This window comes from Cataglyphis hispanica, chromosome 21, assembly GCF_021464435.1.
Source record: "Cataglyphis hispanica isolate Lineage 1 chromosome 21, ULB_Chis1_1.0, whole genome shotgun sequence".
NCBI lineage: Eukaryota > Metazoa > Arthropoda > Insecta > Hymenoptera > Formicidae > Cataglyphis > Cataglyphis hispanica.
This window is the reverse complement of record NC_065974.1, coordinates 2678996-2692930: the sequence shown is the minus strand read 5'-3', so window position 1 is coordinate 2692930 and position 13935 is coordinate 2678996. Positions and strand designations below refer to the sequence as shown.

The window sequence follows — 13935 nt, the reverse complement described above, 5'->3', positions numbered from 1 at the left end:
TCCCGGGCAAACCTTCACCCGCGATCCGATCACGATTACGGCGACCACGACGCACATTGTTTCGCAATCAAAGGGGCATTGTTTTCAGTGTCGCTGGAACATCCATTGGGACATCGATCAACACTTCTGCTGCCAATATTCGCAAATGCGAGAGGAGATATATATATAATTAACAATAGGATAAGAGATTTTACCGCTTTGCAAATTTCAAGTTTAATTTGCCGAAACTATCGCGTGCTTAATCACTCACCACTGAAAAGCTTATCGAAAAAATTATGGCGTAGAAAGTGTTATTCTTCATAAAAAATATTGGCATTATATATCATCGTGATGGAAAAATTATTCGAGACTTTTAGAGGAAATAAAATAAAGGAAAATAATTCGACACATTTTCGGCGACTCTATCTATCTAACCGACTACATTTCCGTTCACGAAAAGCCTTCGAATGTCGTAATCCGACACCTTGATGGATCAAAGACGCCGTAACATCGTTAAAGGAGGAACCAGTCGTTTCCTCGTCGTTTCCACTTTCCCTTCTTGATTTCGGCTGACGGTACTTCCCAGACAGTAATGTCAGTGCCTGCTAAAAAAAAAGGACCTCGAAGAGAAAAAAAGTGGAATAGTCTTACCTCTCCTGAAGCGACCGCCTCGCCCGGAATGAAGAGTTCTGGGTAAATAGTGTCCAGGTACCACTTGAACGACTTACATCCTAGTTTCTTCCTAAGGGCCTTCCGCTCCGATACGTCACCGTAGTTTCCCTACGAAAATTGAATATGCAACCAGGTTGAAATTATGCTTACAATCCGACAAAGATAAACTTGTGAAAAAATGCGAAAAATTTATAAATATATTATAGTAATAAAAAATAGTTATATATATTTTTTATAATAAATATCGATTGTGAAAATAAATGTAAATCAAATCAAATTACAATTCATAAGATTTTTCGGATAAGAGAGATATTCGCTAAGAATCTGCTGTTTTCAATTAAATTATAGAATAAAGAATTTAATTAATATATATAAAATACTATTTGTCTGTCTATCTTTCTCTTTACACAATAATAATTACATTTTTTAATAATATAATGCCATTATCAACATCGGGCTGTCTGTAAACTTGTGTCTCTAACTCAGTTGTTGATATAACTACTATAAATATTTATAATAATGTATTACTTGTAAATAGGAATAGCGGCATGTAAGCAAAGAACGATTTATATCATTATTTTATGAAGCCATCCATGAAGACGACATTCTCGATAGATTCGATCATTACATAGAGCGGCGTGCTTACGGAAACGATTTATTCTCTACGCTTCGATTTATCTCGTCGATTGGATCTCGACAGGAGAGTAAGAGCGGACAAGCATCAAGGATAAATGACAGATCGTTATAGTGGGGGACGAAAGAAATGTCCTTCAAGAGAGCGAGGACATGCGCGCGAGTCTTAAAAGCACTTGCCACGTTTATGGCCCTTTTTTACGACGATTCTTGGTCTACGATCCTCTCCATCATCGGCCACCTTTATCGTCATCCTTCATCCTATTCTTACCAAACTGTTCGGCCAATGTTTAGGAGCAACTTGGATTAAAAAAAACAGCCATGATGCTTTATCAATATACTACAATTTGAAACCCGATCTTTATTTTTATAGCCAAAAAATTATCATTAATTATTCGTTTCTTTTTCGCAGTAGCTTGTACATCATAATTATATATGAATGTATCCTCAAATATATGTGTAGGTTTTTTTTATAGCATGATTCCTGCATTTTTCTACACGAAAAAGATTTTTCTCTGTTTATTTGTGCGAATATTTCAAAACTACATTTTTATTTCAATTTTTAGTCGCGAAAAGCTTCTCTCCTGTCTTAGTTTGCGACTCGAGTCATGTATTGATCTGTCAGCTAAGGTGAAACGAGCTATTCTAATTGTCCCCTCGTTGCATTCTCACGTAGCGAAAAGTCATATATGGAAGGAAGGTTATGCATGCGACGATGCACAAGTACCCACCTTGTCGTGACCTATCCTCTGATAGTAGTACTTGGCGTACTCGTCCAACCACACTTCGCTCAGCCTTATGCTGTTCCTCTTGAGCACGTTCACGCCGCTGCGCCACTTGTAGGGCGAACGTTTCCTGAAGATGTGACCTACGTGCGAGCACGGCACGATTTCTAAAGTGCCTACGAGCGTATCGAGTTATTAGATCAATATTTTCGGCCGTTTGTTAAGTTCATTGCATCGATCATTAATGTCAAGAATCGTATAAATGTAGAATCTGAAATATTTCTACAAAACCGTGCACGGTTATTACAAATTAGATAATAATAAAAATATAATATATGAAAAAAAATAATTTTGACTCTAAAAAAAAAAAAATTATTTTCTACATTTTTCTATATTAGATGATATTTAATTATTATTCTTGTGTCGGCTAATTTAAAACTGCAGTTTTCTAAATTGAGAAGAAACATGAGATTCCTATTAAATATTACTTATCAGATTTACCTCCACACATCCAGGTTTTAAATGATAATTCAAGATTTTCACCGCCCCAGATGTCGAAGCCGCTGTCGTACGTGCCAATCCGTTCGAAGAAGGCTCGATCTATCGAAAAGAGGCCACCAGCCATCGTTGGCGACCAAACGGGTTCGGCCGGATTTTTGTGCCTTTTTTTCTCCCTCTCTGGCACGGCGTGCCAATTGAACTTGTTAACAAACATTATTATACATCAAAAATTCGTTTATGCAGACGTATTTATAAAACTTTGACAATATTAAAAAATTACCATATGTTAAAATAATATTATAAGATGAGAACGTTAAAAATATGTCACATAACGTAGATTATATTTTGCAAAACAAGCACATTTTTTTAAATTAGTTCTTGTCTTTTATAAAAGATATGTGTATATAAAATATTTTTTTTTATAATGGAACGCAATTTAAACTGTATCTTGGAATTTTTACGACTCCGAGCAAATTCAATTGTGAATGCATGCCGCTAAGACAGATGCATTCTCTATCGGTTCGAGTTCGCGAAAGTAGCAGGAAGATTTCGTTTACCTGAAGATTCCAATCGAATCCGCCGACATTTACGCCGCCCGAGTCGCGCCAGTGGTATTCTAGAGTGGTGTCGTCTATAACATCGATCACCGGACAAACTACCGTTGTCGGATCGCGTGCGATTCTATCCAGAAGAGGTTCCAACCAACCCTCCGTGCACTCACAATGGCTATCCAAATACGTGAGTACCGGTGCCTTGGCCGCCGCGGCGCCTAGCAAACGTGCCCTGATAAGGCCCTCTCGTTTATTCGCCCTGATAATCCTCACCTTCGGATAATTCATCATATAGTCTTCCAATTGACGTTTGAGATGAGCTGCGGAACAATCGGTTTCTCGTCACTTGTCATTTTCGTGCAAAACAATATGTCGCGATAATAAAATATCGCAGCGCGTATTTAAAATTATTAATACATTTAATTAACATAATTTTTTCACTCTTTTACCAATTTAATTTTCTATATTTATATCTTTCTACATTGCGTGTATTCTCTTTCGTCGTATATGTAAATTCAAATCAATTTAATATTGTTTATACACTTTGTCCTCTCTATATCTTTACTAAAATATTTTATACAGTTTTTATAAAAAATGCCAACATTTTCATTATTAAACGGTTTTATAATTTATTTATCTCTCATAATACGTGAGATAGCATTATTGACGGAAGCTGTCGTGTATATAGATTATAAAATTTACTCGAATATTAATTTTATGGAAAAACTCCACAGGTTTTTCCAATCTCATCATTTTTTAAATCTCCGCTGATTTGAAACATAAGTTGCTTAAAGGATCTATGCTTCGGCGACGGATATTGCAACAATAAAAGCAAGTTGCCTGTTTCTCTAAGTTTCTCTAACGTCGATTACATCCTTAATGTTGGATTACGGTTTATTTATGATGTCATTCGCAAGCTGTTGCGGCAACAACAATCACCCTTCCCATCCTAGATTCATACTTTAACCACGATCGATTTAATCGTATACACTTGGTAGAGACAACGATAATCCCGTATAATGGCGTTTTCCCTATATTTATCCGAGCCATTAATATTTTATTGTCAACCTGATAAAAAAGTCACTACGCGATCGTAGCTTATAGATCCAACAAAAATTATGCAAGCAAATTAATTTCTAGTACGTCATTTAAGGTATCTTAAATAATGATCGAATAGAAAAAAGATGTAGTTTGTAAAAAATTATATTTCAGATTAAAAAATAAATAATTTTTATTCAGATATATAACGAGTAAGTTCGACAAGTTAATAATAAATATAAGTATCCACTAATTAGAAGAAAATTACAAAATTATTTTCTTTATCGCATTTTTAGAAGCCGTGTCTACTAATGTCACTTTAGCGGATATTTCACAAAGTGGTCTGTTATTTCGCGTTATTTCCGGCAATTGTAGGCGAGACTTGAGATTTATGAGACGTATTCGCCTATAGTAGTACGCCGGTGGCCAGGCAGCAATTAGCAGACATTCGTGATTTATTCTCCGTTAGATTGGCTTTATGAGGGACCGGGCCACTAATCCTAAGTCCCTATCCTGTAAGCTCAGTTAACTATGGATACTATAAGGGGATTCTACGGATCAGCATGTTTCGTGCAGGCGCAATGATTACCTAGCAAAACGTCCGTGCACTTGGAAATGATAGAGATGTCGGCTCGATTTTATGCACCTTTCGGATAAATTGCGCGCTTGATGAGCTTTAATACAAAGTCATCGTACTCTTGCTTCTATCCCCGTTATCTCTATCTCGGGATTTCGCATCAAGTCGCGAAAAAAATTTCCTCTCTGTGTGCTGAATTAGGAAAAATACTGGAGTCCGCGTTGTACGGTACGGATCGCATCGGCATGAGCCGAGGAAAATATTTTTCTTAAAATACGTCGAGGTATATTGTACGAGGCGCGCTTATCGTTAACTGTACTCGAACGAGAAGAGATGAACCGTAAAAGATCAGAGGTCAGACATTTAATGTGTACGCAACTATGGCGTATGTGTATGGATTCCGCGCGCATTCCAATCCGAATTAACTTCTAATGAATTCCTCGAATACAGAGGCACGCAGAAACCGACTGTGGCTGTTATTGCAAATTTCATTATGATTTTACCGAGCATATCGCGAGGCGCAGATAATGGAAATGCTCAAAGAGCACCCGGCGGTCTGTCCTCGTCGAGGGCGCTCATAATTAACTCCGTAATTCTCCTTGCCGATCCCTTGTATAAAAGCTAATTATCGTGCGTTTTGCTGAAGCGGACTAAAACCTTCGCCTTTAAAATTCATGACATATTTCTTACAGGAATTATTAATCATTGAACTCACTTTAATCCGCTCTTTGCGACCGAAGAGAATATATTTTTTCGAAATAATATTCATACTGTGTATGCAGTGTACAGTCCATATATCGTTAAAAAAAAATATACGATAGTAAAGCGTTGATGGAAAAGCGGAAAAGTAATTATGGATATGTTAAATTTCTCGTAATCTTAAATTAAAATCATGCATGAATTCCCATTTACCGTTTACACTATGAAAAAAAGTACATACGAAGTATGGTGTTTTGATCTCATTTCTGTGATAAAGCAATTGTAGTAGTTGTCTGTTAATAATACACACTAAGCCAGGAGATCGCTAAAATACTGTATTTATAGGTTTAACTTCTGGCCGGGGATTTATCTCCAGCTGCTTTTAATAGGGATTGCCAGTAACCACCCAGGCTATTTCCATTACGTCGCGTTTTCCTAAATCTGCTTAATCACGGACACCTTTTCTCTTAGAATTTTTATGCTCATCTACCTTTATATACAGTAGAAGTCGTGCGATTGCGATTGCTTTTTTTTTAATGCGGCAATTAAATTGTAAAATAGGATATTCTTTTTTATTTTTCGAAAGAAAAGTATTATCGTTAAATTTCACCTATATATTATGAAATTGATATTTTATATATATTGATAAGATATGTGTTATATATATTATATGTTTATATAACATTATAAATGAATAGCTCAAATTCTGTTATATGATTATCTATTACAAAATGCAAATATTTTTTGCTGATAGTAATTTCTTTTTTATTGTGATTCACTGTAAAATTTGTAATTTAGATTTCGATTTAACGGTTGTTGTATAAACGTCAGTTCATTTGAAAATATGCTGGTACATTAAAGCTATAATTGCCTTTATGCATACAAACAATGCTCGTGTTTGAACACACACACACATATATATATATATATATATATATATATATATATATATATATATTTGCTTCGCTCAAATTCGCAAAAGTGCGTATTTGATATACTTTCATCAATTTTTTTTCGCGTAAATGGCTTTAGACAAAAACATATCTGATAGATAAATGCAAAATAAATCATCACAAACGTAACTTTACAAGTAAATAAAAACTCAAAAATTTGGACAAATCTATGAACAATTATTCTTTCGACAAAATGTATATAACATTATATATATATATATAATTTTCTGTTTTCTAAAATTAACAGCATCTTCTCTTATTTCATTAAAAATATCGCAATAATTTAAAAAGTTTCTTCGTAAGCACTTATCAAAATTCGTAAATTTTCAATATAATGTAGCGGCGCGTCTCCACGCTTGATTTTGGGCAACTCGAATAAACGGGGACATTAAATCTAGAGAGAGTCGGTTGCAGAGATTGTATAGAGCTCTCTCGTAATTTTCAGAGAGTCTGTATAGCAAGTCGGGAGTTTCTCTTCTATTCACGTCGTGGCAATACAGTGGAGAGATGGATCGCAATTAATCGATCTATCCCGAAACTACGAAACACTGTCGCGATAACGAATCACCGCGCTGAATGGAGACGCGGTTGCACGAGCAAGTACGCGAATATAATAGCCCGCGGTCTCTGTTCGCTCTGTGCTTACGAATTTCCTACCGAGGATTTTTCATCTCTCAACGACGTGAGCTATACGAAGATTTATGACGCTACGAAACCGATATGCTATTCCGCTTCGATCGCGCATAAAAGATATTTCGTTTTGAATCCAAAGTACGAGCACGGTTCCTGGTGATAACGCGAGAATAACTCGCGTTTACTATTCGTTATAGCAAAAGAAATACTTAAAATATTCGCATATTACAGACTCCGTAACGTATGTAATTCACGTTTAATATAACGCATAATTATAATTGTCTCATATTTCAATTTTTCTTGATATAAATATTCGTGTTTGTAAATTATATGTTCCTAATTTTTAGGAATATTTTGAAATGAAGCTAAAATAAACATTCATGGAAAAAATAGCGATGATTATAATAATTTACATCATTATGACGATTTAAATTATTATTATAATAATTATTGTCATAATATTTAATTATATTATTAAGAAAAATTAAAATCTGATACCTTAATAAATCTTCTATACTTTTAATAGTCAAAAGAACAACTTACGCATATCGGAGAAATCGTCGACGAGAATGATCTCTTGTATGAGATGCTCCGGCGATCTGTCCAGAACGGAATGCACCGTACGCAGTAAGACAGACCAAGCTTCATTGTGAAAGCAAATAATTACCGCTGTAGGCGGAAGGTCCTTCAAATATCTACCAGGCTCCTTACACCTATAACACAATAATATCAAAACAATTGTTTAATTAACTATTGTGTTATTCGAGTAAAAAATATTGTCTATTATCATTGAAAATATATTTCAATGCTCAAATGCTGACAAAGCAAAATATATCGGTTCTGCTCTCTCATGTTCCGCTAATAAAATTAGCTTTGATAGTAGATTGCGCAATTGTTTGCAGAGCAAACGTTTATATCAGTTTAGTGAAACCGAATCAAGTTCTTGATCCGTAGACCGCAACGAGGGGGAGGGGGAGGGGGATGATTATGTGGAACCGATATGTACCAGAAGATATGTCCAGGAAAATACGGTAATATGATTAAGGCAGGGAATGTTTGCAGACTGAACGCCCATGAGATGTGTACTCGCCCGAAGCTTACCGCAAAATGAATTCCAGAGATGCAGGATTGCGAGACTTCCGGACTCGCTTAAACACACAGCGTGATCCGTTGCGGTTTATGGATACAGTAAATAAAAGTTTGCAGTGCGCCTTTCTTCGGATATACGCGAGAGAGCTCGCGTTACTATTTATCAACGTATTCTCGTCAAATCCCACGCAATCGTGTATTCATTTATTCAATGTTTACGTTAAGCTCTGTCTGCAATTTTATCGCCTACTAATATGTTTGATACGTATATTCATTTTGTGATTCACAATGAATGTAATTGGCTTTGGCTATGGTTACACACGTGTTTCATTCACAAGATTATTATCGCAGATTAATTTGAAGTATTCGTTTGCAGTTAACACATTATATGCTGTAGAAGAGGATAAGTACATTGCATCGTGCTAATGATGCGATTACGAGAAGTGTCATTCGATAACGGCCATTATTGTAACGACCATCTGTGAATAATTTCAATTAACAGCTGCCAGCAAACGTTCACCGCTCACGAGTATACTATTTGTCAAATTTCCGATATATCCTTCCTGGTATATCGAAGCGAATATCTACTCATGGATGAAATCCCTTCATAATCAGTTTCCGTGTCGGGTTAGAGATGCGTTTGTGTCAGATCAAACATAAGGTTTAACATATCTGTTTACATGTTATCTCTGTAACATTGCAAATAATAGAATGCATGTAGATAACGGTTTAACATGAAGAATGATTAATAAAACGTTATCTAAATAATATAATTAAATACCAGAATCGCAAACGATGATAAATTAAATAAAGAAGAGAATGTAGTTTTTTATTTTGTGCAGCTCGAAGTAGTTGCAATTCAATTGTAAATATAAAAGAAGATTATTGAAATATGTTTTATATACATATATGCATATGTTATATATGTTTTGTATAATATGTTTTGAAGCTCTCTCTCTCTCTCTCTCTCTCTCTCTCTCTCTCTCTCTCTCTCTCTCTCTCTCTCTGTCTGCAATGTAAATTACAGAGTAGAATGAAATTCGTTCCATGTTAATAATAAAATGTCAAACAGCGACGTAAAATGAGTACTGAATATTATTTTCCATTTTTGTTTACAGGTTATGCTTATATGAAAAGCAAAAGCTTAACAAATGCTAAATAAATAATAATGAACAATATTATGTCATATGCTTGTCTGTGACTATCTGTCTATCTCTCTTTCTCTCTCTCTATCTCTCTCATTAAATTTCGTTTGAGAAGTTGCAAAAATTTCTATGCAAATTTATTTTCACTTACAAACAACTTTAATGGCTTTACAATTATAACTTTATAATTATGAATTATGACAAGATTGTTACATGTGGCTACGAATTTATATATTGGACACTATAGATAAAAATAATAATGATCTTTATAAAACTTTTATGTCTCAAGCGGCTATTATCAATTACAAATTCATAGCGATATATGTCATATTCAAGATAGAAAACAATTTAAATAAACATTATTAAGTAACATTATTAAGTAACATTATTAAATAACATTATTAAGTAATTTAAATAAACATTTAATACATGTGATAAATCCGGAAATATCTCAGAAAATGTGATTGTAGCACAGACAATCATTCAAGTATTAAGTATTTATTCGTCCTGTTTCCGTTATATGTCACTCCTAAGAAAGTGTTTATCAATCTTCTGTGTTATTAAATAAAATTTGCAAGCATATCTGACAGCTGATGTCAGTAAATAAATAAGAAGTTTCACGTATACCGTGCATTCTTTACTATAAATGAATGCTGTTCGGAATTTTAATAAAAAAATTCAAAATCTCGCTATAATTTTATACGTTTTTAGATTAGGATATAGATAGGTTGAAGAAAATGATTAATGTGAAAGTATAGAACAGCAATGAGAATTTATTGATTTTCACGTATATATTCTGTGAAATAATGCTCCATCAGCATAACGCATGCTTCTCAACTTTATCGTTGATCGCATTTATCTGATGCGCCTTAACCATGCATCAGATAAACTTTTCTAGGCTAAAAACGAAAGAGACTCACGAACTGAATCAACGTTATTTGCATTCGCATTAGTTTGTTTCGGTTTTAATAACAAAGCTGGTGAAATTTTCACTTTTAAATACGGAGCGCAGCGTTTTTAATTTCCAACATTGTCGGTGTGATAAATTTCGCAGTAAAAAAATTTCGCGCGGAGAAAATTCTACTCGCAATTTGTCATTATTATCGCACATAACTCTTGTAGCAATAACTACACACTTCTTAATCTTCTTTACTATAAGCCACTTTTAATCCCCCATTATGAGCATCGTTAAGTTACGGCATTAATATATAACTTGATATAATTAATGTAACATACTTGAAAATTATAATGATCGAAATATCAACCCCTCGTACTCGCTTATGATTTATCGCTGTAAGATCATTTCGATTAAATAGAAAAATTTCTGGCACAAAATCCGCACGTGGAAAATTATTGTTTCATGACATATTAATCGATTAAAGAAAAATCTAAAATCTCCCTCTCCTTCCCCCTCTCCCCCCCCCGACTAGAATGTTAAATATTATATCAATATTCAATTTAATGCAATGAGTTATTCTATTATTCCGAATGCGGGGAGAAAGAAGGGGATTTGCTCATCAATGCATATTTATACTGCTCGCGCAGCTTGAAAATGAATCATAGCAATATCGTTACAATCGTATTAATATCGCGAACGCGCTGCCGCGAATATAAATCGCGCACGGTATGGCTCGAACAAAGTGGGAAATCGCTTAAGCCAGTAAACGCATCGATCGTTTCCAGTCGATTGACGTTCAACAGCGATATCCTCTTTCCCATCGACAAAAGAGACCCCATTGTTGGACGGCACTCGGGATGGGTAGTTCGAAATCAGCCACGGATATCGAATGAGAAGCGGCTCCTTCGCGCGTTCAGCACATTCGGTGATCACCCCCTTACAACTATTCCGCCCATCCCGTTGTCATCCCAATCACCTAAACGCTGCGAGGCGTTGCGCTCGATCAAACGCGTCACGTTTCATACTGCATCCTCGAAGCCCGCATGCCGGATGTGTAGAATTCTATTTGCAAGTCTCTTCGCCGTAGGCATCTCGCCTGCAGGAATCTTCACTCGTTCGCGAAAATTGAAGAAATAGGCGTGCGCGAAGTAAGTCAAATACTATATAAAGAGAAGGCGCACCAAGCTTTAGAAGATGACGTTGCATTGCGAGATGAATCGACTAATTGTAAGTTACTATTTCGTTCATGACGAGCTTTCAGAAGTTGCAATTAATTGCAATGCGAGATTTGAAAAGAGTTGATAGATATTTTAGATTCGAGCGTAATTGATAGATAAATAGATTCATCGCGCAATTAAAATTTAAATACAATAGATTATTGCAACTTTAAAAGTTAAAATATGTATTAAAAATTAATAGAAGCTCGAACTAATATAATCTGTTCGCAAAGTTTCTGAAAAAAAAAAGATTACGTTATAATAGAACTTATTGATCTGTAATATTTCCAAGCTTTCATCTCATCCCCTTTACGTACCGCAGTACAATGCAAGAAAAACATCTTAAGAACTTGCAAGGCTATCAGAAAATACAGAATGAGATCTGCAATCTAATTTAGTTTCCCGAGCGTAATTATATTATTAAAGAAAAACTTCTGCCGCAGCATTGCAAAATATCTGTTTCAGCGTCTCGCGGAGAAAGATAAATGAAAGTTTCGTGAAGCTAATTGCGGCTTCTGTGTGAGCATCCTTTCAAGAATCGTTTGTCTTGTGATTATGTTACGACATTCAACGTTAACGCATTCTTACAAAACAGCCTTCAACAGTCTCAAGAAATATTGTTAATTGTTATTAATCTGAAGAATAAATTTTTTTTTTTAATTTTTCATTTATTGTCAGAAACTAATAACGTGACAACATCGCAAATCCGCGACGTTTTGTAAGCCGCGATAATATGATACTCGCGCAACATTCAAAAGTAATCCCGATCTCAGAAATCGTAAAGCGGAAAAATTGGATGCCTCGCGATATCCCTTGTAAGTTACGCTACATTTGGCACCCTTGGAGAAGGCCTCGAATCTAAGGAATCCAGATACCCGAGAATTCCCCGTCATAACCGATGGATAAGGGCGCTTTTCTCGTGCGGGGTTATAGGACCATCGGGGAAAATAGATCCACAATTTTTAAGGAGAACGACACGGAATAGTGCAAACGGCACGATGAGAGAGAGAGAGAGAGAGTGAGCGTAAAATTCCAAATCCCGAATGATTTTTTCCGTCATTACGAAGGTCGCGCCTTCAACAAAGTTTCTCGACGAAAATATATCCGGCCAAGTATTACCAGTTAAAATCAAACAACAAAAGGTAAAGGCGTTCAACTCCTGCTGAGAATTTATACGAGGAAAGTTGAAATTACTTGGAAGGTAACAGCAGCGCAAAGTCATATCCATTGTAGTATGTTATATCCCAAATTGAATTCTACGCTTGCAGTTGGATAACGCAGGGATAGCTATATCCACAAATCTAACCTAATGCCCAGTTTTAGTAATAACGAATAATTCATCTCTATGTGCAATTGTAAAGAGTAAGAGAGAGAAAGAGAAAAAAAGAAAGGAAGAGAGGAAAGAAGAGATTTTATTATATATAGTCTAAGATATAAATCATTTAAAAACAGGTACATTTAGTTAGCCGAAGTATTATAATTGATCGTTTCGTTCAAGTGCACACAAAATCCTGCAAACCTAAATAAAAAAAAAAATAGATGAATTACATTATATATGTTCAAAAAATTATACAGACACGAATGAAATGCAGAATAGTTGTTTCTTCGTTGACAACGAGACGCATTTCGTGATGAAAAATCGCGCGCGAGTTTTAGCTTAATGAATAACCGCATGCGTTGCATTTTTCAAAATATAGTCGCGCAATATTCCGTATTACTTCCGTTTATTCTTACGCGAGGATCATCCACGAATTCTCCACAGAGTGAAAAATGGGGACGCGGTTTCAATTAGCGCGCCACGTGGGAATATCAAGCTGCAAGCTCGCACCCCCGCCGAGTGTCGTAAAGATCCGTATAATGGCCCGATGGGGTGCGGACTTTCGGCCCTGGGAGTAAACGGAGATAAAGTGTTTCTCACTTCTCCTCCTGGCGTAGGATGTTACGTGTACACGCACCTTGCACGAGACCGCCGTGCTGAGGTACGAGGGTTTTCGCACGCGGGCGTGAGCGGAATATATATATATATATATATATATATATATATATATATATATATATATTATGTGCTATACTACTAAAATGTCGGAGCTAACCCGCGAATTATTGTCTGGTTTACTATCGTATTTAATTTCGTGGGAGCTTCGTGAGTCTATATATAAACGCGGCCTCGGTAGCACGTAACAGTTACGTCAAAGCTCCGTTTGCTGATCAGAGTAGAAAGAACAAATGTTGCTCAAACATGAAAAGGCTACGCTTCGGTTAAACCATCTTCAGTATTATCTAGCTGATTTCATCATTGTCGATCAACTTTAATTTGAATTCAATTAATTACAGATTTTTCCGAACAATTGTTTCGTTTATTGTCGGCGCATCCCTCGTGCGTCTTAATTTTCGCGAAGCATAGTTAGTGGAAGAAATAGAATAATCGGTGATACACGAGGAAGAGAGAAAAGTTGCAAGGCCGCAACCGTTTAAATATGTACAAAGGTTCTGGCACGCGAGAAACGTGTGAATCAAAGGACTTGCGCGACGCTCCATTTATCGGCTGCTTTCCGAGGGAGCTGATTGAAATTCAATCCTAACGAGGCATGTTTGACGATGCGCTTTGACAGGATCACGCCGCGC

The 13935-nt window shown here is 35.8% G+C and overlaps 1 protein-coding gene across 4 annotated transcripts in view; it reads right to left on the bottom strand.

The window, feature by feature from the left end:
- LOC126857267 (putative polypeptide N-acetylgalactosaminyltransferase 9) overlaps positions 1–13935 on the bottom strand; it is a 188151-nt gene that overhangs the window by 13514 nt on the left and 160702 nt on the right. For all 4 annotated transcript variants that reach the window (XM_050606505.1, XM_050606508.1, XM_050606506.1 and 1 more), the window contains 5 exons: positions 7505–7674; positions 3068–3381; positions 2511–2709; positions 2016–2185; positions 631–759 (listed from right to left, as the gene is read on the bottom strand). In XM_050606505.1, the coding sequence (XP_050462462.1) occupies positions 631–759; positions 2016–2185; positions 2511–2709; positions 3068–3381; positions 7505–7674 (982 nt within the window). The remainder of the gene's footprint in view (positions 1–630; positions 760–2015; positions 2186–2510; positions 2710–3067; positions 3382–7504; positions 7675–13935) is intronic.